Here is a 24,362-nt window from a genome sequence, read left to right as displayed (position 1 = left end):
GGTCTATGGAGATAGGGGAAATCCTTCCTGTGGGCCTAAGTGCTGCTGTTGCCATATCTCCAGCTATGGGGAGGAACCCAGGAGAATGAAGTCAATACACAGAGGAGAAAAGGCAAGGAGAATCCCCAGCATCGTTTGTGTCTGTGAAGTACTCTTCTCCTACTCTTCTCCTTATATGATTAGATGATCCAGTATATTACTCTCTTTCCCAAGCTAATAGATTTCTGTCGTTTCTAGCCAAAAGTTGGGCTAATACAGAAGCTGATATTAAGGGTTTCTGTTTGGTTGGGTTTGAATGTCTAAAATATTATCCTTAAACATAAGCAAAAAATTCTACTGGAAAAAAAATACCTTGAGGTGTGTTCTCCACAAAAGCAAAATTAAGGATATTAGGTTATAGAAGAAAGGTCTTAAAGTTAAAACACTGAGCAGGATCTTATCATCTGAGTCATGTACAAATTCCTTAATTACTCTATACCACAGAGGTATCTATAATTGAAGATAACATCTGTCACTGAACTGTCTTATAGAAAGAATGAGGTTCATAGAGTGCTTTGAGCAACTTGGAAAATAGTAATGTTTGAATCTAATGTATGTGATGCATCACATTTAGAAATGGTGAACTTTGATTAATTTCCTAGTATCCCTGATGCTCAATTTCTTTTTCTGTAAAATGGGGGTGATACCTTTTTTGAGAGGTTGACAGAATTAGCAATCATATCCACATGTGAAGCTGGGAGGTCATGATTCAGCCAAAGGTGATACTACCAGAAAAGGAAGGATAGCCAACTACCCAGGCATCCTTTGCAGGAGTTGATTTACATTTTGAAAAGTGGGCTTGTGTGGGGAAAGCTGTCTGCAGAGGTGTGTACTTACGTGCTTGGGGAAAAGACAGGAGACCTGAGGACAATAAGAGATGGTAGTAGTTGGTTCCTATCCCAGAACAATGCACTGGCCCCTACTGGAAGAGAGGCAAAGAAGCTGTACCCTGGAAACACAGCACTATTTTGGCAACTTAAGTGTTTCACAGTTTGGGAACATCTAAGCAAGGCAGCATTCTCCTACAGGAACAGCAGCATTAGAAATAGTGGAGGCTCAACAGAAGCCTGGCATGAGTAGGCTGCACCCAAGAGTGTGAACTTGTTTGTGAATCAGTGAGGAAACCCCTGAGACTTCCAAAAATAGTTGGGGAGAGGACTCTTCAGGGGACTGAGATCTCGTATGCAATGGAATTCTGAGTCAGCAAAATTTGGGTGTAAATGCTAATGGGGCTTTGTAAGAGAACACTGATCCTTGAAATAGCTGGGTTCCACATATAACAAGATTTGGCATTGAAGTATGAGCCCTATAAATGGCTATACTGTCATGCTAAGATTAACACCATGCAACAACATGGATGAACCTGGAGGACATTATGTGTAGGAAAATAAACCAGACACAGAAAAAGAAATAATACTGCATGATCCCACTCATGTGGAATCTAAAAAAAGTTTTATCTCATAGGGAACAGAACCATGGTTACCAGAGACTGAGGAGGGGAGAGCAGAAGGAAGGAAAGGGGGGTCAATGGGTACAAAGTTACAACTAGATAGGAGGAATAAGTGCTGGTGTTCTGTTGCACAGTAGGGTGACTATGGTTTGCAACAGTAAGGTAGTATATATTACAAAATAGCTAGAAAAGAGGATTTTTAAATGTTCTCACCACAAAGAAATGATACATGCATGAGAGGATAGATATGCTAAGTACTCCAATTTGATCATTATACAACATATACATGTATTGAAACATCAAACTGTGCCCCCATAAACATGTACAGCTTCAACATGTCAAAAATTATTGTAAAAATTGAAAAAAAAAAAAAGAATTCTATCCACATCTCAAGATTGGCCAGGTGGATGTTACGAGCTTTGAGAATGAGGTCACATGATTTCTTCTGTGTTAGTTAAAAGCATAATTAATTTCGATTAGGCCTTTGACCTTACTAACAGAAGAGTTTACTGACTTACATATGCCCTCACCTCATTCTATCAAGAAGCTGAGGGGGCTAAGCAAAATAAACTGGCCAAAGGTTACCTTTATACACAAATTTTCGGGTAAACATTAATGAACTTTGACTCACATCATCTACATTTTCTAGTAAAGAGTGGGAAATTTTCTCTAAAACAAAAGCATTCAATATAACTGCTTTTGTGCCACTAACATTTTTGTTATCAAACATACCACAAATGACAAAGCAAATCTACAGAAGCTTCATGGGACAGGAACTAAATATTCATCTCAAGTGGGATAAAAATGTTCATAAATTTAGTAAATTTTAAAATTTAGAAAAATAAATTAAAATACTATAGAAAGAAAAACATTTGTTAAAGAGTTTTTCTGATTGTTCCTTTTAAAGTTTTGACATGTTCATCAGTTTTGTAGTCTTATCTGAATAACACTAATGTTTAGAACACCTACTGTTAGTACCAGTCACCACTCTGACACTCTACCTGAATTACAATGGCACCCTAACATATGTCCACTTGGGTACGAATTCAGCTTTAGGAGGAGTTTCATAAAGTCTGGCGTAGGAAGCATTTGCTTTAACGAAGCCACATTTGCATTTCCCAGGCTTTAGAAGCAGCAAAGCTCCACCATCTGCACAAACTTATAGATCACAGGAGTTACTTCTGTCTTCACAGTTTACTAGTAGTTTACTAGTTTTTAGCAGTAGCATTATGACTTCTATGATGGCAGTCTACCTGGTGAGCACAATGTTTGAATGATTTTCACTAATTTTTCCTGTGGTTTTTTTTTTTTTTTTTTTCGGGCATTAGAGTTTCAACTACATAAATTATCATACATACGTTGTTCGTTAACTGTTGTCTTCAGTGTACACCGGGCAATAGCTATAAAAGCTTAGGGAAAGCAGGTAAATGGCCATATGATCAAGTGATTATGAAGAGAAAATGCCTCGTTAGGTTGTATTGGGATAGCTAATGTCAACTATTGAAATAACTGTCATCATTTTAATGAGATTTGATATTGTTTTAGCAAAATGTCTGCCAGTTTTAGAGCTCAGCACATTTTTTTCCTATCTACAGAAGTTAATGGTAAATATATTCTTTCTTTTTTTTTGAGATGGAGTCTCACTCTGTCACCCAGGCTGGAGTGCAGTGGCGTGATCTTGGCTCACTGCAAGCTCTGACTTTTGGGTACACGCCATTCTCCTGCCTCAGCCTCCCGAGTAGCTGGGACTACAGGCACCTGTCACCATGCCCAGCTAATTTTTTGTATTTTTAGTAGAGACGGGGTTTCACTGTTTTAGCCAGGATGGTCTCAATTTCCTGATCTCGTGATCCGCCCGCCTTGGCCTCCCAAAGTGCTGGGATTACAGGTGCGAGCCACCATGCCCAGCCTGGTAATTATATTCTTGACAAGGCAAAGTGAACCTACGAAATTTTTTTCAGAATTATCTTTTTGAGATGATTGGACACTGTAACTCATTTAATCCTCATAACAGTTCTAAGCGATAACTGCTGTTTATTGTCAAATATGTATTTAGCACTTGTATTAGGCTGTTCTTTCTATAAATACCTGCGAGTGGGTAATTTATAAATTTATAAAGAAAAGATGTTTAATTGGCTCATGGTTCTACAGATGACAGGAAGCATGGTGCTGGCATCTGCTCAGCTTCTAGGGAGGCCTCAGGAAGCTTACAATCATGGCAGAAGGTGAAAGGGGAACAGGCATGTCATATGATGGAAGTAGGAGCAAGTGAGAGTAGGGGATGGGGAGGTGCCACACACTTTTAAATGACCAGATCTAGATCTTGTGTGAACTCAGAGCAAGAGCTCACTTACCACCCAAAGGATAGCCCAAGTCATTCATGAGAGATACGATCTAATCCACACACCTCCCACCAGGCTCCACCTCCAAGATTGGGGATTACATTTCAACATGAGATTTGGGTGGGGACAAATATCCAAACTTCATCAGCACTTATATCCAAGGATTATATGTAATACTAAAATAGTCCTGCTCTGGGTGGATACTAATGTCATCCCCATTTAATAGTGAGAAAACTGAGGCACAGAGAAATTAAGTAGCTTGGCCAATCTGAAATTAATATTAGTCTGTTTTATAGAACAAAGAACTGTCACAAATATCTATGTAAAATATTTACACCACCACCTGCCAATTATTGAGTGCTAAGCACTGTATAATTTCTAAATTAATACTTCCAACCCTGTAAAGTAGCTATTATCTTAATTTTACAGATAAAGAAACTAGTGCATATAGAGAAAAAACCTGCCAAAGATCATATAGCTAGTTAGGATAGAGCTGAGATCGGCCCCCACATGTATCTAAGTCAAAACCTATGCTTTTGACCAAGTCAGAAGTCCAGTACAATATAATCACAGATAGGGAGAGGGAATAGGATTTCTGAGTTGAAAAAAAAGACTACATTTCATTATTATTATATCACCTCCAGTATAGCAAATAACAGAAACAGAGGTAAAAATCTCTTAGAAATTGGTCTCTATACCATACCCAATGGTACAATGACAACATAAGGAGAAGCGAGTTTTCTAATGATTTTTATGATGACATTTATAACATTTAAAAGTAGTTCAGACTGAGAAGAAATGCTTTAGCCTTAAAATTAAAGCTAACAGAAGTCCCCCCACCTTTCCTACCTTCTTTACAATGCAGTATGTGAGCTCCAGCATTACTTACACTGTGCCACATATGGCAATAGATTTGTTATTCCCTGTAACAGCTTACTCAGGGAAATTATAAAATTCCTTATCTCAGGTTTCTAAAAACCAGTTTTTTGTCTGATAGGGTAGTTTCATGGTGGTCCTTTCTAAAATCAGAAAAGTCAACTGGACAACCTTTCAAAGTTTCTCCTAAACCTTTTATGAAATAGCTATGCCAATGGAGTACTAAAAATCTTTCCAAAAAATGTAAAGGGATGTTTGTTAAAACAATGCTCAAGAGATTTGATTCCACATAGGAACCAGTACAGTAAGTAACAATGCAAGCTGCTATACTACATAAAATATTCTACAGGGTTCAGAATAGAACATGTCAGAAACTTCTATAAAGGCTTTTTGTGCAATGGAGAAATTTTATGGTTAGAAATTTTATTCAAACATACATAGTTACAACTACCATCAAATAAGTATAAAATATATTCAAAGAATTAACCAGAAAGGGTTCTTCAAAGATAATCATAAAATATCCTAAAATATCAAGAGTATGATGGTAGTAACAAGACCATGAGAGAAAACTGAAATTATACATCAGGTTTGTACAGTTTCAGGTACCCACAACTTTAATGTAATAATGCTAGTAAGCAGCCTTTGAGTATTTCCTATACACCATCATGACAGTTAAATAATTCTCCCACGTTATTTCATTTAATCTTCACTAACCTTAGAAAGTTATTCACCAATTTCATTTTACCAGTGAGGAAACGGAAGCTTAAAGAGATTAGCTCATATAGCTAATATATGATTGATCTGGGTTAAAGTTTAAACCCACTGGCCAGGCGTGGTGGCTCACGCCTGTAATCCCAGCACTTTGGGAGGCCGAGGCGGGCGGATCACAAGGTCAGGAGATCGAGACCACGGTGAAACCCCGTCTCTACTAAAAATACAAAAAATTAGCCGGGCGCAGTTGTGGGCGCCTGTAGTCCCAGCTACTCGGGAGGCTGAGGCAGGAGAATGGCGTGAACCCGGGAGGCGGAGCTTGCAGTGAGCCGAGATCGCGCCACTGCACTCCAGCCTGGGCGACAGAGCGAGACTCCGTCTCAAAAAAAAAAAAAAAAAAAAAAAGTTTAAACCCACATAGTCCAACTACAGAGCCCAAGCTCTTAATCACTGTGCTATGCTTCCTCCATAGGACAAAACTTATTCACCATCAAGAAAAAAGATTTTTAAAATACTAAAATGAAGTGAAATGGCCAAGGAAGAAGAGAAGACTTTGGTAGTCTTCAAACTGAATAATCCTTGAATCATTCTGACCTCACTTCGTCTTTTAGGGGTTTACTCCAATTGGCTACAAATATAATGGGTCCAAGAACTGGGGATTAATTACCCATTTTATCTGTAGCTGATTTTCCCAGTTTCCTTTTGCTCTCTTACCTATCGTGTCGGGGGGTGGGGGAAGGCTCCCTGCAAATCCAGACAAGCAGACTTTAAAACTGTGTTCACATCATCACATTATTCCAGTTGTTTCATTACTCACGTACATGGTGACTTCAGAAATTCTTAGAATAATCTGGTACACTAAATGTCAATTATGATTTTCGGCTCTTAGCAACCCACTGTGTGTCGTTCTGGCTTCAAGAAAGACTCTAAAAATATGGTCACTCTTGTTTACATCTTCTCTGGAAATTCAGATAACATGGAATCAAAGTAAGCATTTTAAAGTACAAGATATTTTCTGCTCTCCTTAGCTTTTTGTGTTCTTGAATAATAAGAAGAAACTACCCTACAGGCCACCATGCCAGGGTATAAGAAGAGAATGAAACAGAAATCAGTAACATACAACAGGTACCTTATAAATACTGCCTAACTTTTGCCATTCATATCTAACTTCCTTCAAGTTTTCAAGCATGGGTCACAAACAAAGAAGACAAGAGCACCATGCAATGATTACTGAAAATATAAGCATACAAGTGATTTTTCTATTAAAATACTTTATGAAATGATATGTAAAATTATTATACAGGATGAATTTTAATAATCTCCACTTTTAAAAGCTTTTAACAAGAAGTCTGCTGCCAGTCCTGGGGACAGGGCCCCAGTGAGAACCTTTTGTTCCAGAAGTGGAATCTGTTCCCGGACTGTGGGATGGGTCCTGAAATACTCTAACACACTTTCCTGAATGAGATTCCACATCCAAACTTTCTGTTGCTTCCGTCGTTTGGCAGTCAGTTCCCCACTGGCAAGCATTAGGTTCTGGAAATCTTTCATTTTATCCCACATTTCAGAGATTCCCTCTCCACTTCTGGCAGAAATACGAATTACCTATTGAAAAGGGAAGAACCAGACCATCTCACTTAAAATGATAGAAAACATTTTCATGGGGACTGTGATACCTGCCAGTTAATTCTTATAGTCTACAGAAATAGGCAATTGACAAGAATGAGACTTTATTGCTGTGTCAAAGTAAACATACAAAGTAAACAGTAAATATATTCTGATGTAATATACCTAGGATTACTAAGTGCATAGCAGAAATAAAACACTGATTCAAGGTCAAATTTTAAGCCCAGAGATTTGTTTTAATTTAATTTATTTTATTTTAATTGCTCAGATGGTCGGGGCATCATAGAGGACTTGTGACAAGGGCAATGCCAGGTAGGTTCCCCTGAGACCTGAGTGCCAGCAAATGAAGGTAAGTTGAGAAATAGCCTAATTCCCTCTGTCAAATTTGCCTGATTTAGTAAGTGGAAGAGCTGGGCATCTGACATCTGCATGTATATATAAGGTGGCTCCAGACTCAATACAGACAACATGATTGGGAAAAACTGGGATATGACAGTAAGATAAGTCATCATTATTCTCATTATAATGATTGCAGCTTATTCTTTAATAATATAGTGTCTGTCTACAGATAAAGAGGCCCACATCAATATTACTGCCTCACTTATTACAGGATTAAAATTTTTTTCCTTACTGAAAATGGCAGCCAACAAACATAATGGGAATGGAGGTATCACATCACAAGCCTTTTCTCTCTTACTCAAATTCCAACATAGATAATCAAATCATTAACTGCTCCATAATCTTAAGGACGGTTCCTTTCAGAATGGATTTGCTATCACTTCCAAATGGCTCAAATCAAGTATTACAATCACATCTATCATCTCTGATCTAGTTTTTGACATCTAGTGGTTAAAGGATTATATTTAAAATCATGACTACACACTCTGGCTTTGTCATGATTTTTAAAACTATAATCTTCACATAGAAGCAAGATTGATTGTATGTCTAGTTTGGGACTTACATCCTGTCTTCTAATGTACACAATCCATTCAGAGTGAAAGATACAGAATGCAAGCAAGCTTACCTTTGGTTTCCAGACTTGTGAACGTTTGCGGAGTAATTTCAGTGCACTCACATACTCCGCTTGTATCCTTCGAGCTGGTACAATCAAGTCTCCATCAGATTTAGTTACAGCTACCAGATCTGCCATCTCGATTATACCCCTTTTGATACCCTAAAGAGATCAGAAACATTTAATGACAACCAACATAAAAATGGGAAAACTAGTCAATGCTAAGATTTTGAAAGTCATACATTTCATTAACTTTTCATCTGTATCCTCCTAAGCCCTGGATGCCAAGAATCACCATTACTTGACAGAAATTACTCAAAAGCATTGGCTGTTGGAATTATAGAAGTCGTCTGTAATATCTCTTCCAAATTTAGAGACTAACATGTTGAAACACATTCAGAATTAGGGTAAATACATCAAGTCACAACAAGATTGAGTGGCAGGAGAGTTCACATTGTCTCGTGATGGAATCTGCTTCTCATGAGCTAACACTGGAGGATGCAAAACCATCCATCAGTAAGGTGCTTAAAAAGAAAACATACCTATCATTAACATCTGCATTTCCAGAAAAAAGTCTTTGAAATTTTCCTTAAATGTATATAGCATTTTATTTTCAATTTGCATTTGAGGAAAAATAACCTGATGTCTACAAACCCATCAATCTCTTTTTTTATTATTATTTCTTTTTATACTTTGTATTTTTCTTCTTTCAGCTTTGTGTGGACAAACCTCAATCTCTTAATTCAAATTATGTCACATAAAAATATTAAAAATAAAGGATGAAATCCAAAAGTCAAACCTTATTTAGTAAATACAGGTTTTTCTACATAAGATTAAAATTTCTTTTCAAATATTTTTAAACAAAACTTTCAATTATGAAATTCTAAGAGTTAATGCTTCTAAATAAGCAGCCATGATCTGTAATCACTGTGTTTTAGAATTATAAAATTGAAACAGAAGCATTGTATAACAAATAATTTGTCTGGGCTAGGTGTGGTGGCTCACACCAGTAATCCCAGCACTTAAGGAACCTGAGGCAGAAGAATCGCCTGAGGTCAAGAGTTCAAGACCAACTCGGGCAACAAAGCAAGACTTCATCTGTAGGAAAAAAAAAATTACAAAAATTAGCTGAGAGTGGTTGCACATGGCTGTAGTCCCAGCTACTTGGGAGGCTGAGGCAGGACGATCACTTGAACCCAGGAGTTCAAGGTTACAGTGAGTTATGATCACACCACTGCATTCTAGCCTGGGAAACAGAGTGAGACCTTGTCTCTGAAAAAAAAAAAAAAAAGGAAAGTATTTGTCTGGTCTTTGAATTTCTGGGAGGTAATCTTTTAAGTTCTAAATTCCCAGAATTTCCTGAGTAACAGTAGTGTCTGTTAATCATGGGAGGTGCCTGGGGCTATACCTGAGTTTATGCAATGAGATCACTCAGGATGGGGGACTGACCATGGCAGAAAGACCTATCATGTAATTAGAGGGTTGGGGTTTTATGCCATGTGATATCAACCTAACTTCCAGGGAGGGGACAGGGGCTAGAGATCAAGTTCAATTATTCAATCAATCATGCCTATATAATGAAACCCCAAGAAAAACTTGGGATACTAAAGCTCAGGGGAGCCTTCTGGTTGGTGATACACATCAATATGCCAGGAGAGAAATGTGTCTTGAAGACACAGAAGCTTTGCATTTGGGCCCTCCCAGAGTTCTTATGTGTCTCTTCATTTGGATGGTCCTCATTTGTCTCCTTTAAAAGCACATTGCAATTGTAATATAATGCTTTCCTGAGTTCTCTGAGTCACCCTAGTGCAGGAGTCCCCAACCCCCAGGCCACGGAGGAACTGGGCCTCACAGCAGGTGGGCAGCAGGTGGGCGAGCATTACTGCCTGAGCTCTGCCCTGTTAGACCAGAGGCAACATCTGATTCTCATAGAAGAGTAAACTCTATTGTGAACTATGCATGCTAGGGATCTAGGTTGTGCACTCCTTATGAGAACCTAATTGATGCCTGATGATCTGAGGTGGAACAGTTTCATCCCGAAACCATGCCCTCTTACCCCCAGTCTGTGGAAAATTGTCTTCTATGAAACCAGTCCCTGGTGCCAAAAAGGTTGGGGACCACTGCTCTAGTGAATTACTAAACCTAAGGGATAATGGGAACTCTCAAATTTATAGCCAGTTGGTCAGAGGTATGAGTGGCCTGGCAACCCTGGAGCTTGCAGCTAGTGTCTGAAGCGAGAGGAGGCTTGTGGAGGACTATGCCCTCACCCTATGAAGTCTGCACTAACTTTGGGTAGTAGTGTCAGAACTGCAGTGCAGGAGGAGAGTAAGAATCCCATTGTACAACATATAAACTATGATAGTGGGATCCCACTATCCCCAGAACTTTTGAATCAAGTATACTAACAACATCTATGCAACAATGGTCTCTTCTGAGTGGAGTGATGCATGTATTTTAGTCATGTTACAGATGGAAAAATTTATGTTGCATAATTTTACATTCTCAAGGTCATATATTCTATTCCTGTAAGTTAGGAAAAAATATAAAGAATCTGCCTTTGTTTCAGGTATTTTAGCCAACATGAATGATGTTTCATTTTCTAAACCATTATCAACTTAGTTTACAAAAACACAACATTGGAAATTTTTATTTTCAGAGATATACAGTTTGTATTTTTGGGGAAAAAAATAAAAATAATTACCTGCAACTCATCTCCTCCTGCTGGTGGCAGTAGTAAAACAAACATGTCAACCATGTCAGCAACAGCAAACTCCGACTGACCCACACCTGAAATTTTAAATCACAACTATATCCTAAAATACTCACCATTATTAGACTTTCTCAACTACATTGACCATCATTTTCATTCAACTTCATTCACTCATACTCATGGTCACACAGTCAACCTGGTCACCTCTTTAAACATCGCACTTCTGAAGAATGTATTAAATGTCATATCTTACCCTCTAAGCAAACCAGTTATCCTTCCCAGCTCTCCTGCTCTGTTCTTGGATTGTATGGAGAACCTAAAGGCTTCCATCCTCTCCTCACTCTCACAGCTCTTTCTTGGCTTCCCTTTCATCAGCGAGCAGCTTGAACACTGTGACTCTAGTCTTGAATCATGCCTGCAAATACTTTCATCTTTTTTGTCTTCTTGTCCTCACACTTGCCTGCAAACGCCCAATTATGTAGGGATCAATCCCACTATGTGTGTTCTCTCCTCCATAAGCACGTGAGAGAAATCACTCAGCTCTGTGGACAAGAGCCACGACAGGCAGCCTCTGCTACATCTTCCTTACGGCCTGGCAAAAGCAATCTCCCTAAACGCCCTCAGTTGGCTTCCATTCCATTTCCCACAGCAGCTATTATGACCATTCACTGTACCATAATCTCCCCGCTTGATCAGGAGCACAGCACCTACTTCACAGAGGAAATAAAGGCAAGAACTTTCTAGGCTTCTTCCTCTCCCATACTCCACAGGTAACAAGACACAAACACAAACAGCCTAAAGCCTCCTCTGCAGTCTCAGTGTAAGAACTATTTGACTGAAAAGGAATCTCTCATTCTTTTTCAGTTCCTCTGGGTCCTTGCTGATTTTTATCTTTAACCTCTTGTTTGTCTACAGGCTCTTGCCCTCCGGCACAATACATAAATTGTGCTCAAATCTTTCTCATCTTAAAACCACATAAAACAAAAACAACAACAACAAAATAACAAGACAAAAACTCACAAACTCCTCCAACTATCACCATGTTTCTCACTTTTTAAAAAAATACCCAAGTTTCTGGAAAAAGGTAATTTATGCTCACTCCTTCCACTTCAATTCATGTTCATCTCATACCACTTAAAACTGGCTTCCAGTATGGGTGATGTAGTGAGACCCTGTCTCTGCAAAAAATACAAAAATTAGCTGGGCATGGTAGTGTACCTGTAGTCCCAGCTATTTGGGAAGCTGAGGTGGAAGGACAGCTTGAACCTGAGCCTGGGAAGTTGAGGCTGCAGTGAGCTGTGATTGCACTGCTGTACTCCCACCTGGGCAACATGGTGATACCCCATCTCAAAAAAAAATCTTCCTTCCACCAAAACTCTGGAAACTCTCTCCCTCTCACAGTGTGATGGACTTCTAGTTGCCTATTTAATATTTATTCTTTCCTATTTTCTTCAACGTATCAGATGAAAGACCACATTCACAAGATCACCTTTCAGCTAGATATGATGAATGAGTCAAAGCAACAGTCATTAGATGGGGTTTCCAGAAAAGTATTTTGAAGATGGCTAATCCAGCTAAATCTCTTATACCACTCCTCCCTGCTTCCTTATTTCCCTTTCCTTCTTCGATCTATGTGGAACATGGAAGCGTCAGTCAGAGCTTCATCAGCCATCTTTTAACCATGAGCAAACTGAGGAGGATGGAAAGTGAGTGCTAAGAATGGTAATCTGGCAGACAAAAGAAACCTGTGACACCGACAGCACTGTCAAAGCACCTTACCTGCTCCGGACTGCCTGCCTCAGGCTCCTTTTTATTTTAAAGAGAGACTGGGTCTTGCTCTGTTGCCCAGGCTAGAGTGCAATGGCACGATCATGGCTCACTGCAGCCTTGAACTCCTGGGCTCAAGTCATCCTTTCACCTCAGCCTCCTGAGTAGATGGAACTACAGGTGTGTAACATGATGCCTGGCTAATTTTTTTTCTGGCAGAGCCAAGGTTTTGCTATGTCGCCCAGGCTGGTCTCAAACTCCTGGGCTCAAGCAATCCTTCCACCTTGGCCTCCTGAACTGCTGGGACTACAGGAATAAGCTACCATGCCTGGCCTCAGGGTTCTTTTATTTTATTTTTTGAGACAGAGTCTCACTTTGTCACCCCAGCTGGAGTGCAGTGGTGCCATCACAGCTCACTGCAGCCTCAAACTCCCCAGGCTCATGTGATCCTCCCACCTCAGCCTGCCAAGTGGCTGGGACTACAGGTGCGCACCACCATGTCCAGCTAATTTTTTTATTTTTCTGTAGAGATGGGGTTTTACCATCTTGCCCAGGGAGGTTTGGAACTCCTGGGTTCAAGCAGTCTGCCTGCGTTGGCCTCCCAAAGTGCTGGGATTACAGGCTGGGGCCACAATGGCCTCTCTAGGTCTCTTTTATTTAGAAAATAACCTCTTTCTTGTTTGAGTCACTGTTATTTTGAGTTTCTAGGAAAGGTGGCTAAATACAATTTCCAGGTAATATACTTGGTTTCTAAGGTGCTCTTCTCCTTTGATTCTCTACTACCACTCAGGCAACTAACTCTTCATTCATCTACTTTTTAATGGTGGAGTTTCTAAAGCCCTGTCATGGCTATTGTTATGAACTGAGTTGTGTTCCCCTCATCTAAAAACATTCCTATGTTAGGCCAGGTGTGGTGGCTCAAGCCTGTAATCCCAGCACTTTGGCAGGCCGAGGCAGGCGGATCACAAGGTCAGGTGTTCGAGACCAGCCTGGCCAATATGGTGAAACCCTGTCTCTACTAAAAATACAAAAATTAACCGGGTGTGGTGGTGCACACCTGTATTCCCAGCAACTCGGGAGGCTGAGGCAGGAGAATCATTTGAACCCGGGAGGCAGAGGTTGCAGTGAGCCAAGATTGCGCCACTGCACTCCAGCCTGGATGACAGAGCGAGACTCTGTCTTTAAAAAAAAAAAACAACAACAGAAAAAAAACCACATTCCTATGTTAAAGTTCTAACCCTCAAGGTGACTTTATTTGGAGATAGGGCCTTGAAAGAAGCAATTAAATGAAGTTATAAGGGTAGGGCCTTAATCCAATAGGACTAGTGGCCTTAATCCAATAGGACTAGTGTCCTCAAAAGGACAGGAAGAGACACTAGGAGAGTAAAGTGAACAGGAAGAGACAAGGGAGAGTGAAGATGCAGCAAGAAGGCAGTCATCTATCTACAAGACAAAGGTACGGGTCTTAGGAAAAACCAACCCTATGGGCACCTTGATGTTGAACTTCTGTTCTCCAGAACTGTGAGAAAACACATTTCTGTTGTTTAAACCATCCAGTCTGTAGTATTTTGTTATGGCAGCCCTAGCAGATTAATATAAATGTCTTTCATTTTTGTCTGATATTTTCCCCAGTTGATCTAAACCAAATTCTTAACTTAAAGTATGAAACTATGAACTATGCTGGTAAGTGTTAAATCTGTATTTCTCATTCAGTCCTTTTCTCTTGAGACACACAGTCACTCGGATACCTAATAAGCATTTAACACTTAACATATTCACAACTAAACTCTGCACATCCACTTTTTCCACAGTATTCTCTATTATCTGCAATTCCCCTTCCTTCCTTATCTCACATCTTATCATGGATAAAATTCTGCCCATTTATCTTCAATGTTATGTTGATCCATCTCATCTCCATTCCTACTTCCTTTGCTTCATTCACACCTCTACCATCTCCTTCTGGGATTAGCACAGTAGTCTCCTGATTCTATTCTAGCCCTCCTTCTAATCATTCTATACTCTGCTGCCAGGGATCTCTCCAAAATACATATCTAGTTTTCTCACTCTCCTGCTTATCCAGCAGCATCTTCCCACTCCTTTCAGGGCAAACTCCAGAAGACGCCATGGCATGGCATGTAAGGTCGCTGACAGTCTGGCCCTGGCCTACTGCTCCAACTGACCTCCCTTCATTCCCTGCCTTCACACTCTGGGCTCTAAGTATCCTGAGCAAACCGCACTTCTCTGGATGGGCCATGTTTTCACTCCTGTGTATCTTTGCAAATGTCCTTTATCCCATACTTTAACTCGAATTCTTCCTTCAAAACTGAGTTCAGCTGTCACCTCCTCTACAAAGTCTTCACTGGACCCCCAAATCTGAGTTAGGCTGTATCACAAACATTTCTCACACAGTAATATAATAGACTGTCTCTCCACAAGAAAGAATTTATTGGGGTTTTCATTTCAGTGTCTTCATCACATGTAACTATATGCTAAGGATATAAAACAATGAAACAAAACATATCTGCATTTTCAAAAGGCAGCCAACTACATTAATTTTCTTGGTGAACACAGTAGACACATGAAATGTACTTAAACAAAATAGGTGTTGTGCTAAAGCATCATTTACACAGATCATCCTAATGCTTACAGTTCTCCTCTGGCATGTATAATATACCACCTATGTAACAGTTATCCAGATAGATGGCTTATTTTTACTTTTTAAAATAAGATCTTGGAGGGTACAGATTATAACCTATACATTCATATCTTCTATGGAGTATGGGATATCTTGTATTTAATTACACATTTAGCAAATATCTGCTGAATGAACAAAAATAAGTTGTCACTCATCTTTATATAGCATTCATAAAATAGTATATTGTTATGAAATAGAATATCATACTCACCTACGGTTTCAATAAGAATTATGTCATATCCTGCTCCTTCACACAACAGAATAGCTTCATTTGTGGTCCTTGTCACGCCTCCTAAAGTTCCTCTAGTAGGAGATGGCCTGATGTATGCATTCATATCTCTTGATAACTCAGTCATTCGGGTTTTATCACCTAAAAGTGATCCTAAAACATACGGTTACCTTTTATAATCGTGGAACAGTTTTACAGGTCAATTATCAGCCAGGTCCTAGAGGGAAGTGCTTTATGCCATTTTTCCCTAAATCTCAAACTGCATTTCATATTACTGAGCTTCTCTCCAACTCATTGTATACAATGATGTCAGATTAATCTTAACATTTCAAGTCCCTCAAAACCTATAATTTTAACTTCCCCCTGACCAAAGGTTCCAATCTAGATTCTTCAGCCGCACCTTACCTGTCCAACTCTGGTTTCTACTAGTCCTCACACCACTCCTCTGTTCTAACCAGGGTGGTTACTTTACTGTCATCTTAATATCACTGTGTTTGCTTCTGCCCATCTTTTGTTTGTGCTCTCATGTCAGAAGTATCTCTCCTGTTTCCTCACTGCTAAGTTACAGCGTGTCAAGCCCAGGGTCTGTATTCTGGCCCCACCATTTCACACTGTTCAATTTTGAGAGGTCACTTTACCTTCCTGAACCCTCTTTCCTCAGCTACATCACAAGGGTAATATGCTACTGGGAGAACCAAATGTAATTATGTACAGGCATGTGCTTCAAAAACCGTTACTAACAAAAACACAGAATTTATCCACCTAATAAAGATCAGTGAAAGTCCTTGCTCCTTCATATAGTCTGCCTGGAACCTTTTCAGCTCACGCCCATCTCTGTGATTTTTCTGTGCTACAACAGCTCTGCAATGTATGCCAGCACCCTGGAGGGCATAAGAGAACTTTAGTGTCCCTCCTCTTTCTATTATCTCCATGAGCACCCTCCACTCCTCATTCTTTTATTTTTGCAAATGACATTTTCTCAACCTTACGTAAATGCTACACAAATATATCTTCAAGCTGCCCCTTCTGCCCAGTCTGTTGCTTCTAATCGCCTACTACTTAGAAAATGTGGAGCTCTCACTGAATGCAATGTAAGCTGAGTTAATGGATGGAAAACTATTCATACAACACATTTTTTGGTTTCATATTTTTAATTCTTATCTCTTTCACACAGTGGTTCTCAACTGGGGGCAATTTGGCAATGCCTAGAGACAAATTTACTTGTCACAAGTGAGGGGTAGGGTGCTACTGGCATCTACTGGGTAGAGGCCAGGTATGCTGCTAAGTAAGCATCCTTCAATGCACAGGACAGCCACCCACAACACAGAATGATTTGACCTAAAATGTCAGTACTGCCAAGGTTGATATACCATGCTTTAAATAAGTATTTGCCTACAGGACCACGCCGTACATAGGTTGTACACTAAATGCTTAACAAAGTGTTAAGAGTAGGCACTCAATAACTGTGGAATGAAACTGGTCATGTTTTGTTTTCATTGTAGTATAATATTTTGACAAACATCAATACTTACAAATTCTAGAAGACTAAAACTCCCGGGACTATTACCTTTTACTACTTTGCTTTAGTCATATAACAACATTTGTAGGTGTACCGCTGTTCTAATCTGAATATTTATTTTCCCTCTTTTTAAGAGCTACCTTTTCCACATAATGTTAAAGATTGAAAAGTTTCTTAAAGATATGCTCTTTTACCACCAAATGCCAGTTCAGAGTCTTCTCATAGGTTCTAATTCTAGACCACACATGTACTCCATACATCAACTTCCTTATTTACTTCACACACAACCTTTTTCCAAGGTAATTTTCTGCATGAAATAATCTCTGTGTAAGTAAACAATCTGCCAAAGCTATACTTTAAATTCCTATCCTATAGATTCCATCACATTGAAGTAAACATTAGGAAATTACTCTCCCATGTCTTAGCCAGCGATTCCAAAACTGTTAATTGTAGACCCTCATGAAAGTCTCAAAGCTATCATAGGGGGTCTGTGAATTCAAAGCACAAAAAAGATTGACTATAGACCAAAAAACTAATGCTGCTCAAACTTTAATGTAATGCTGTTTTTCAAGTGTATATACTGATACAATAGGGTAGAAATTTATATTTAGAGTGTTTTGTCTATCCTTGTATTTTTTTCTTTCAAAGTCTACATAATTTTTTGCCTGAGAAAGGGACCACTATTTTTTGAGAAAGGTTAGGAACCACATAGCTATGTAACTTTAAACATAGGCTATTTTGTTACATTATTTTTGTCTATTTTTATCTCAAGCCATTATTTTTTTTCTATTTTTCAGTATTCTAGAATATTGTGAAAATGGGGGAATGGCCTTCTCACCTATATATAAATGAGGGCCACTTACTAAAAAATCCTTCATTAAGTACTTACTTTTAACAAAGTTCTAAAGCTGTAAATAAGACAACATATTGACAGGGATTTAATTTTGAACCTTGCGAGCAAAAATTTTATTTTACAGTTAACTTTTTTTTATTATAGTGACTCAAAAATTTTGAATGTTCTAAGCTAGATTTCTCAATGGGGTGATAATAGGAATTGTCCACGTCTATATTAACCTAAGTCCCTAAAATATGATTACATCATCATTCTGAATATTTAGTATTAAACCCACATTATAATACAGTATGCAAAAATCAAATACTTCCATAAAGCATCTTGTATTTACCCCTTCGCAACACACATTGTATTGTAATGGCCTGTGTTTGTGTTTCTCGCATAAGATGTAAACCTCGCTAAAGCTCGGACTGTATCTTGTTCACCATTATATAACACAGTTTAAGAATCTTCCATGTACAAGGCCTCACCTATAGTAAGCATTCAAATACTTGCTAAGTGAGTAACTGTAATATGAAAAGCTTAAATCATAAAGAGGGGTAAAGCAAGAAAAAACCTTTCCTGTTTATATGGTATGCTTTCTGTTTTCTTTAAAAGATCCTTTGGGGAACTAAGTTTATATTCATTTTATCTCTGATGAGCTGCAAATTAAACTTTGAGTGACTTCATGACCTCAAATCGGAAAGTAATTGCTTAACATTCTGTGCGACATACAATGTACTATGCAAAATGCCGTAAGGGGATTGGCAGTATATTACAGTGCCCCTCTAAGAGCTTTCTGTTTAACTGAACATATTATATAAACAGTTGACATAAACAGCAGTAAGGTGTTTTTTTTTGTTTGTTTTTCGTTTTTGAGACAGTCTTGCTGTGGCCCAGGCTAGAGTGCAGTGCCACGATCTCGGCTCACTGCGAGCTCCACCGCCCAGGTTCATGCCATTCTCCTGCCTCAGCCTCCTGAGTAGCTGGGACTACAGCACCTGCCACCACGCCTGGTTAATTTTTTTTTTTTGTATTTTTAGTAGAGACGGGGTTTCACCGTGTTAGCCAGGATGGTCTCGATCTCCTAACCTCGTGATCCGCCCACCTTGGCCTCCCAAAGTGCTGGGATTACAGGCGTGAGCCACCACGCCCGGCCCCTAGAAGTAAGGTTTTTCTAATGCTTAAGAGATGTTAAAACATTATGAGGAAAATGATGCATGAGTAAGTACCTATTTTGTGAATTGCACAGGTGCTAATGCAGCCAGGAAACACAACAGGAGCAAAGAGGGGCCTGGCCTTATGCATGGGAGCTGAAGGACTGAAATTTGCATTTGATCATCTTCAACTTCTGGCACCTGTTGTCACAGTTTTCTGAGTGCCCACTGAGCTATCCACAAGCTGGCCTCCTCTGAAGAGGACAACACTCCCAAACTACTTCCACCTAACTCTGCAGAACTCCCTTCTTTCAGCGAAACCAAACTTAGCTAGCAGTTAGAGGTCACCCAACTGTGCCAATTCCTACTAAATTACAACAGAAAGCCCCTAGAGCTCTGAAATTTAAAAAGAATCAGCCATACTTACCACCACTAGTACAAGAAGAAGGGTCCACAGCCAGCACAGATAATTTGTGCCCTCTCTCAGTAAGCATTTTTCCAAAATATTCTATAAATGTTGATTTTCCAGCACCCGGGGGCCCAGACAACCCTATGGTGGAAAGAGATCTTCTAATTCAATGAAACAAATGAAATCAGAACTACGATCAGCTTTACTGAGTAAAATATTAGACTACCTTCTAGTTCCCCTAATGTATTAAAACCACAATTCATATATTTCAGCATGTCCTAAAATGGCAAATAAAAATCTGTTTCTTTAATTCCTGAGTAATGGGGCTATAGGAAGGAAACACTCTGGGTTCCACATGTTCACAAAACTCACTTTTAAAAATTATAAAACATGCTTTGCCTTTGTACTATAAAGTAGATCTTTCTGGACAGACTTCATTGTCTCCATTGTTAATGGGCTCAATTTCTACATCTGCCCACCTCGCATCATGATCAGTAATTATTCTACCTACCTCAGTTCTGTATACTTCTTCCCACTGGAAAAAACAACTCATTATTCTAGAAATTCCCAGTGATTGAGAAAGCAATTTTCTATTTATAAGGGATCATCTTTTTTCTTCATATCACTCGTAACTCAAAGAATATAAACTGAATTCTGTAAAAAATAATTTATGTTAAGAAAAGCAGAAAATTCCCCCACTTGGAGAGTTGGCAGTACACAGCAGGTAAGAGCACAAACCCTGAAGCCACACAGCCAGCTCTCATTCTAGCTCTACCTCCCACGAGCTGTGTGCTCTTGGGTAAGTTACTTTGAACCTCTTTCTATGCCTCAGTGTCCACTGCAATAATAAAACAGATATGGTAACAGTACTTCTCTCTTCAGATTGTTTTAATAATTAGGTGAGTTAATGTCTGCAATATGTTTAGAACAGTGCATGGCATAAGAGATATATAAATGTACGTTAAATGAAATATATAAAACATAGGCATTTAACTAACCACACTCAAAGTATGTATAGTGTACGTTATGCCTGACTCCTTACCACAATTCTTAGGGCAGATCCAATACTTATCTTAAACACCTTTTTAGATGCTGAATAAACATCTGTTGCTTTTACTTATGATGAAAAAAATAACTGCAATAAAGACAGGTTTATCTGGCCTCACAAGATCAGGACGGAAGAACCAGAATAGCACTACAAAGTTACCTGTGAACTGCTAGTTAATTCCACACATTTCTGAGACATTTTTTCAAAGATTCTCTAAAATCTAGTAAGTAGGCAGTTTGTCATAACTAGAATTTCTCTGTGGGAGTTTGCTAATATCTTTGATTACCATACATAAAGATTATTAACGTCCAATGTAGTACTCTCAAAATGAGAGTCCCTCAGTCAGGGCAGAAGATTAAGAAGTCTGAAAAATGGGGACCAGTATAAATATTGGTTGGTGAGCTCTTTTGAAATTATCTTAAAGCATCTATGCCCATTACCCTAAAAACTAGGAGGCTTTTGTGTCTGCATTGCCAATAAACTGTGAGATAAAGGTGTAATGTGACATGAAATTTTAAAAGTATTTACTCATTCTCCACAAAATTTTTGCACTTTAACCACCAAGGCAAGTTGTTTTTAGCAGGAGGGTTGGTTCAAATCACCTAGTTCACCACCATGGGACATTCTCATTACACTTAAACTGGCTTGTTTAATTCCTGCTGGTCAAACATATCTAAATTGTTTTACAATGCACAATTTCAAAAGCAATTTCAGAACCACGTCAAATTGTTCAAGAAATCAAATGAACATCTAACATACAGACAACGAATAAATATGATCTCTTTTTTAAAGCACATTTTGATGGGCTGGGCATGGTAGCCCATGCCTGTAGTCCCAGCACTTTGGTAGGCCAAGGTGGGAGGACTGCTTGAGCTCAGGAGTTCGAGACCAGCCTGGGCAACACAACGAGACCCCCATCTCTACAAAAAACTTTAAAAATAAATTAGCCAAGGATGATGTTGGAGGCACGATGTTGGAGCCAAGCATGATGTTGGAGCTATGATCACCACTGCACTCCAGCCTGGGTGACAGAGTGAGACTCCATCTCTAAAAATAAAATAGCTGGGCACAGTGGTTCATGCCTATAATCCCAGCACTTTGGGAGGCTGAGATGGGTGGATCACTTGAGGTCAGGAGTTCAAGACCAGCCTGGCCAACATGGTGAAACCCCGTCTCTACTAAAAATACAAGAAGTAGCTGGGCGTGGGAGTGCATGCCTATAATCCCAGCTACTCAGGAGGCTGAGGCAGGAGAACTGCACGAACCCAGGAGGCAGAGGTTGCAGTGAGCCGAGATTGCGCCATTGCACTCTAGCCTGGGTGACAGAGCAAAACTGTCGCAAAAAATAAATAAAAAATAAAAATAAATAAAATACCTTTTGCTACTGAGATGGCTGGGTTTACAGCCACTCCCAGAAACTCAATAAAAAGTACCTGAAAGAAGTGAGACTTGCCTATACAAAGACTAATGAACGACCTAAGGGGCAGAATTTTGAAATGTGATAATTATAGTTGATACGACAACAAAACAGGGAACTCACTTTAAACTATTTAAGCCAAAGGATTACTAAAAGGAATAGGAGTAAACTCATAGTAGTTCTTCCTATGAATATTTCTATCCTGGGATCCAGAGCAAGATTCTTGCCAAAATAAAAATCTTATATTCTTTTCTTAAAATTCATAGCCTTGGTTCAAATGTCATGGCAATTTTTTCAACTTAACAAAACTAATATTTGCCATGAAGACTCATTTAAAATTCATCCAAATATTGTGAAAAAAAAGTCCCCATTCAATTGCAAACTATTTAGACTTTTTAAATTATAAATAGAATACAGAGAATTTGCAAAACTATTTACTGAAAAAACACACATAAAAAGACTGACCTACTCGAAATGCTAGTGGTTTTCCTCTATTTGATTGTTCTTGTTCTCTGTGGTAAAGTAATACTTTCTGAAGAAGCACCTGGGCTAACTCCTTTTTCCTGCTGTGAGTTGATTCTACAAGAGTTATGGCCTCTGCTAAACAGGCCCTTTGCCCTTGGATTAAACCACTATAAAGTTTATCCACAAATCTTTGCTCTTTATCAGAAAGTCCTTCTGTGTGGTCCTTTAAGGTTGTTTGTACACATAATTTTCTCTTTAAACCATTTGACAGCAGCATCCACTTTGTACAATGGAGTCCAAGAGAATTAAACGGCTGAGCACATGGGATTCCTGATCCGAGATGAGTACTTGAGTGAAAGATGAAGTGGTAACATCGGAAAGATGCCCTTAAAAGGCCTTTTAGGAAATGCTGGTGAGGATGTGGTAGCAGCATGGGCATATTCATTTTATTTGTAACTGAAGAAAACACTGTATGCGTTTTGGCTCAATGTGATTTGTGACCTCCCTAGAAGAAAGAAAAACATGTTAGCCAGTTTGATATATAACTAAAATACTGAAGGAGTAAAATTTGAAAGCCTAGTGTTTCCCCCATATTCTAAACCACACATAATCAGAGCTTTTGGTAGTACAAATGGGTGAAAGTTTTCTTACTAAATAAACTTAAAAGAGAAGACCCCCTCCATGGCCACAGTTAATATTCGGAGTAACCCAAATAATGGAACTGCTACTCTACTGCGAAGGGGAATTTACATTAACATTTTCTTTTAATAAAAACAATATATAAAATACCACTAGGGTAGAAACTTTATGTTATGCTTTCTCTTACATTCATCTTAACAGTTTCCTCAGGTCAATACACCAGATTCTGAAGCTCATACAAAAGGTTAAAAAAAAACGAATCTCTCTGATGCTGTCCTTGTATTCAGTCTCCACAAAAAGAAATGTGACTACTAGGGTGGGCACTTCAGGTATAAGTTTAGATACATGTTTGTATTCAATAGACTCATCCTTGAACACAGATGTATGCAAAAAGTAGCCTAACTTAAAGCACACAAATAAGCCATAAGTGAACTGTAAGAGTTGTGTAGTAACCAGATCAGTGTATCTCAAAGTACAGTCAGAGTCACCCGGGTGCTTATTTAAAATTCACATTCCCAGCCCCACTAATCAGAATTCCTGTAGATTCACATTAAAGTTTGAACCACTATGAAATTAGATAACGATCTTTTCTATGATGATATACTGATATTCTCTACTTCAAATTGTATTAAAGAATGAAAGTTGACATGGTATGCCGAGTCAGGGCAGTGCAGAGGTTATGAGCCATGGTCACTATGAACCTCTGCCATTTAAGCAAAAATAACCTTAGGCAAGTTACTTGACCACTCCATTCCTCAGCTTCCTCTTGAGTAAAGAGAATATGTACGAAAGCAGAGTGGTTATGAGAACAAACTGACAATTCTTGTAAAAAGCTTAGAACAGTGTCTACCATGGAGTAAGAGTTCCATTAACCTTAGCTTTTATTTTAATTACACCAAGTTATGAAACATTGGTAATAATTCTTCCAGTAGCAAAGTAAAATTTACAGTTACATGTAACTCACCCAGTTTGGGTTTATGAGTATTTGTAAATTTTGGTTGATTTTCAAGCACCTTGTGGCATGATGGAATAAATTATTGCTCCAAGATACACCTCTAAATGGTACTTCAAGGCCAATGAACATGAAATTAATTTTAGTTACTTAACATTCTATTAGGGAAAAAGAATAGTTTAAGATTTTTTAAACTGGTAGAATTATAAGTGCTCATCAGTTTTCCAAAAACAACATTTTCTCTATTGCGGGGGGTGGGCATTATAACGTCTATTTGTACAAAATTAGCCTTGTTCTAAAAGGACAATTCAAAATGTACAAAAGTGTTTCTAAAAAACAATTTTAAAAGATCTAACGTCACCTGTCACACAAACACACAAAAAGACGTTTAAAACAAAACTTTAAGAGGGAGTCTACTTTGGAAGCTCTCTTTCAATACCACCTTTAAGCACATTTCTCATCAACACCAC

General features: G+C 38.8%; 1 protein-coding gene across 3 annotated transcripts in view; it reads right to left on the bottom strand.

Annotated features, from left to right (window-relative positions):
• Positions 1 to 5,094: 5,094 nt before the first annotated feature.
• Positions 5,095 to 24,362, bottom strand: part of MMAA (metabolism of cobalamin associated A) — a 37,119-nt gene continuing 17,851 nt past the window's right edge. The window contains exons 2-8 of one of the 3 annotated variants that reach the window (XM_074040555.1): positions 22,302 to 22,806; positions 19,883 to 20,025; positions 19,390 to 19,512; positions 15,437 to 15,607; positions 10,755 to 10,840; positions 8,066 to 8,215; positions 5,095 to 7,020 (exon numbers count right to left, since the gene is read on the bottom strand). In XM_074040555.1, the coding sequence (XP_073896656.1) occupies positions 6,730 to 7,020; positions 8,066 to 8,215; positions 10,755 to 10,840; positions 15,437 to 15,607; positions 19,390 to 19,456 (765 nt within the window). In that variant the 5' untranslated portion in view covers positions 19,457 to 19,512; positions 19,883 to 20,025; positions 22,302 to 22,806 and the 3' untranslated portion in view covers positions 5,095 to 6,729. The remainder of the gene's footprint in view (positions 7,021 to 8,065; positions 8,216 to 10,754; positions 10,841 to 15,436; positions 15,608 to 19,389; positions 19,513 to 19,882; positions 20,026 to 22,301; positions 22,807 to 24,362) is intronic. The other 2 variants (XM_015450874.4, XM_074040554.1) reach the window with 2 other exon arrangements.

Source organism: Macaca fascicularis, chromosome 5 (assembly GCF_037993035.2).
Source record: "Macaca fascicularis isolate 582-1 chromosome 5, T2T-MFA8v1.1".
Classification (NCBI taxonomy): Eukaryota; Metazoa; Chordata; class Mammalia; order Primates; family Cercopithecidae; genus Macaca; species Macaca fascicularis.
The sequence above is the reverse complement of the archived record's forward strand: the minus strand, read 5'-3'. Positions and strand labels throughout refer to the sequence as shown.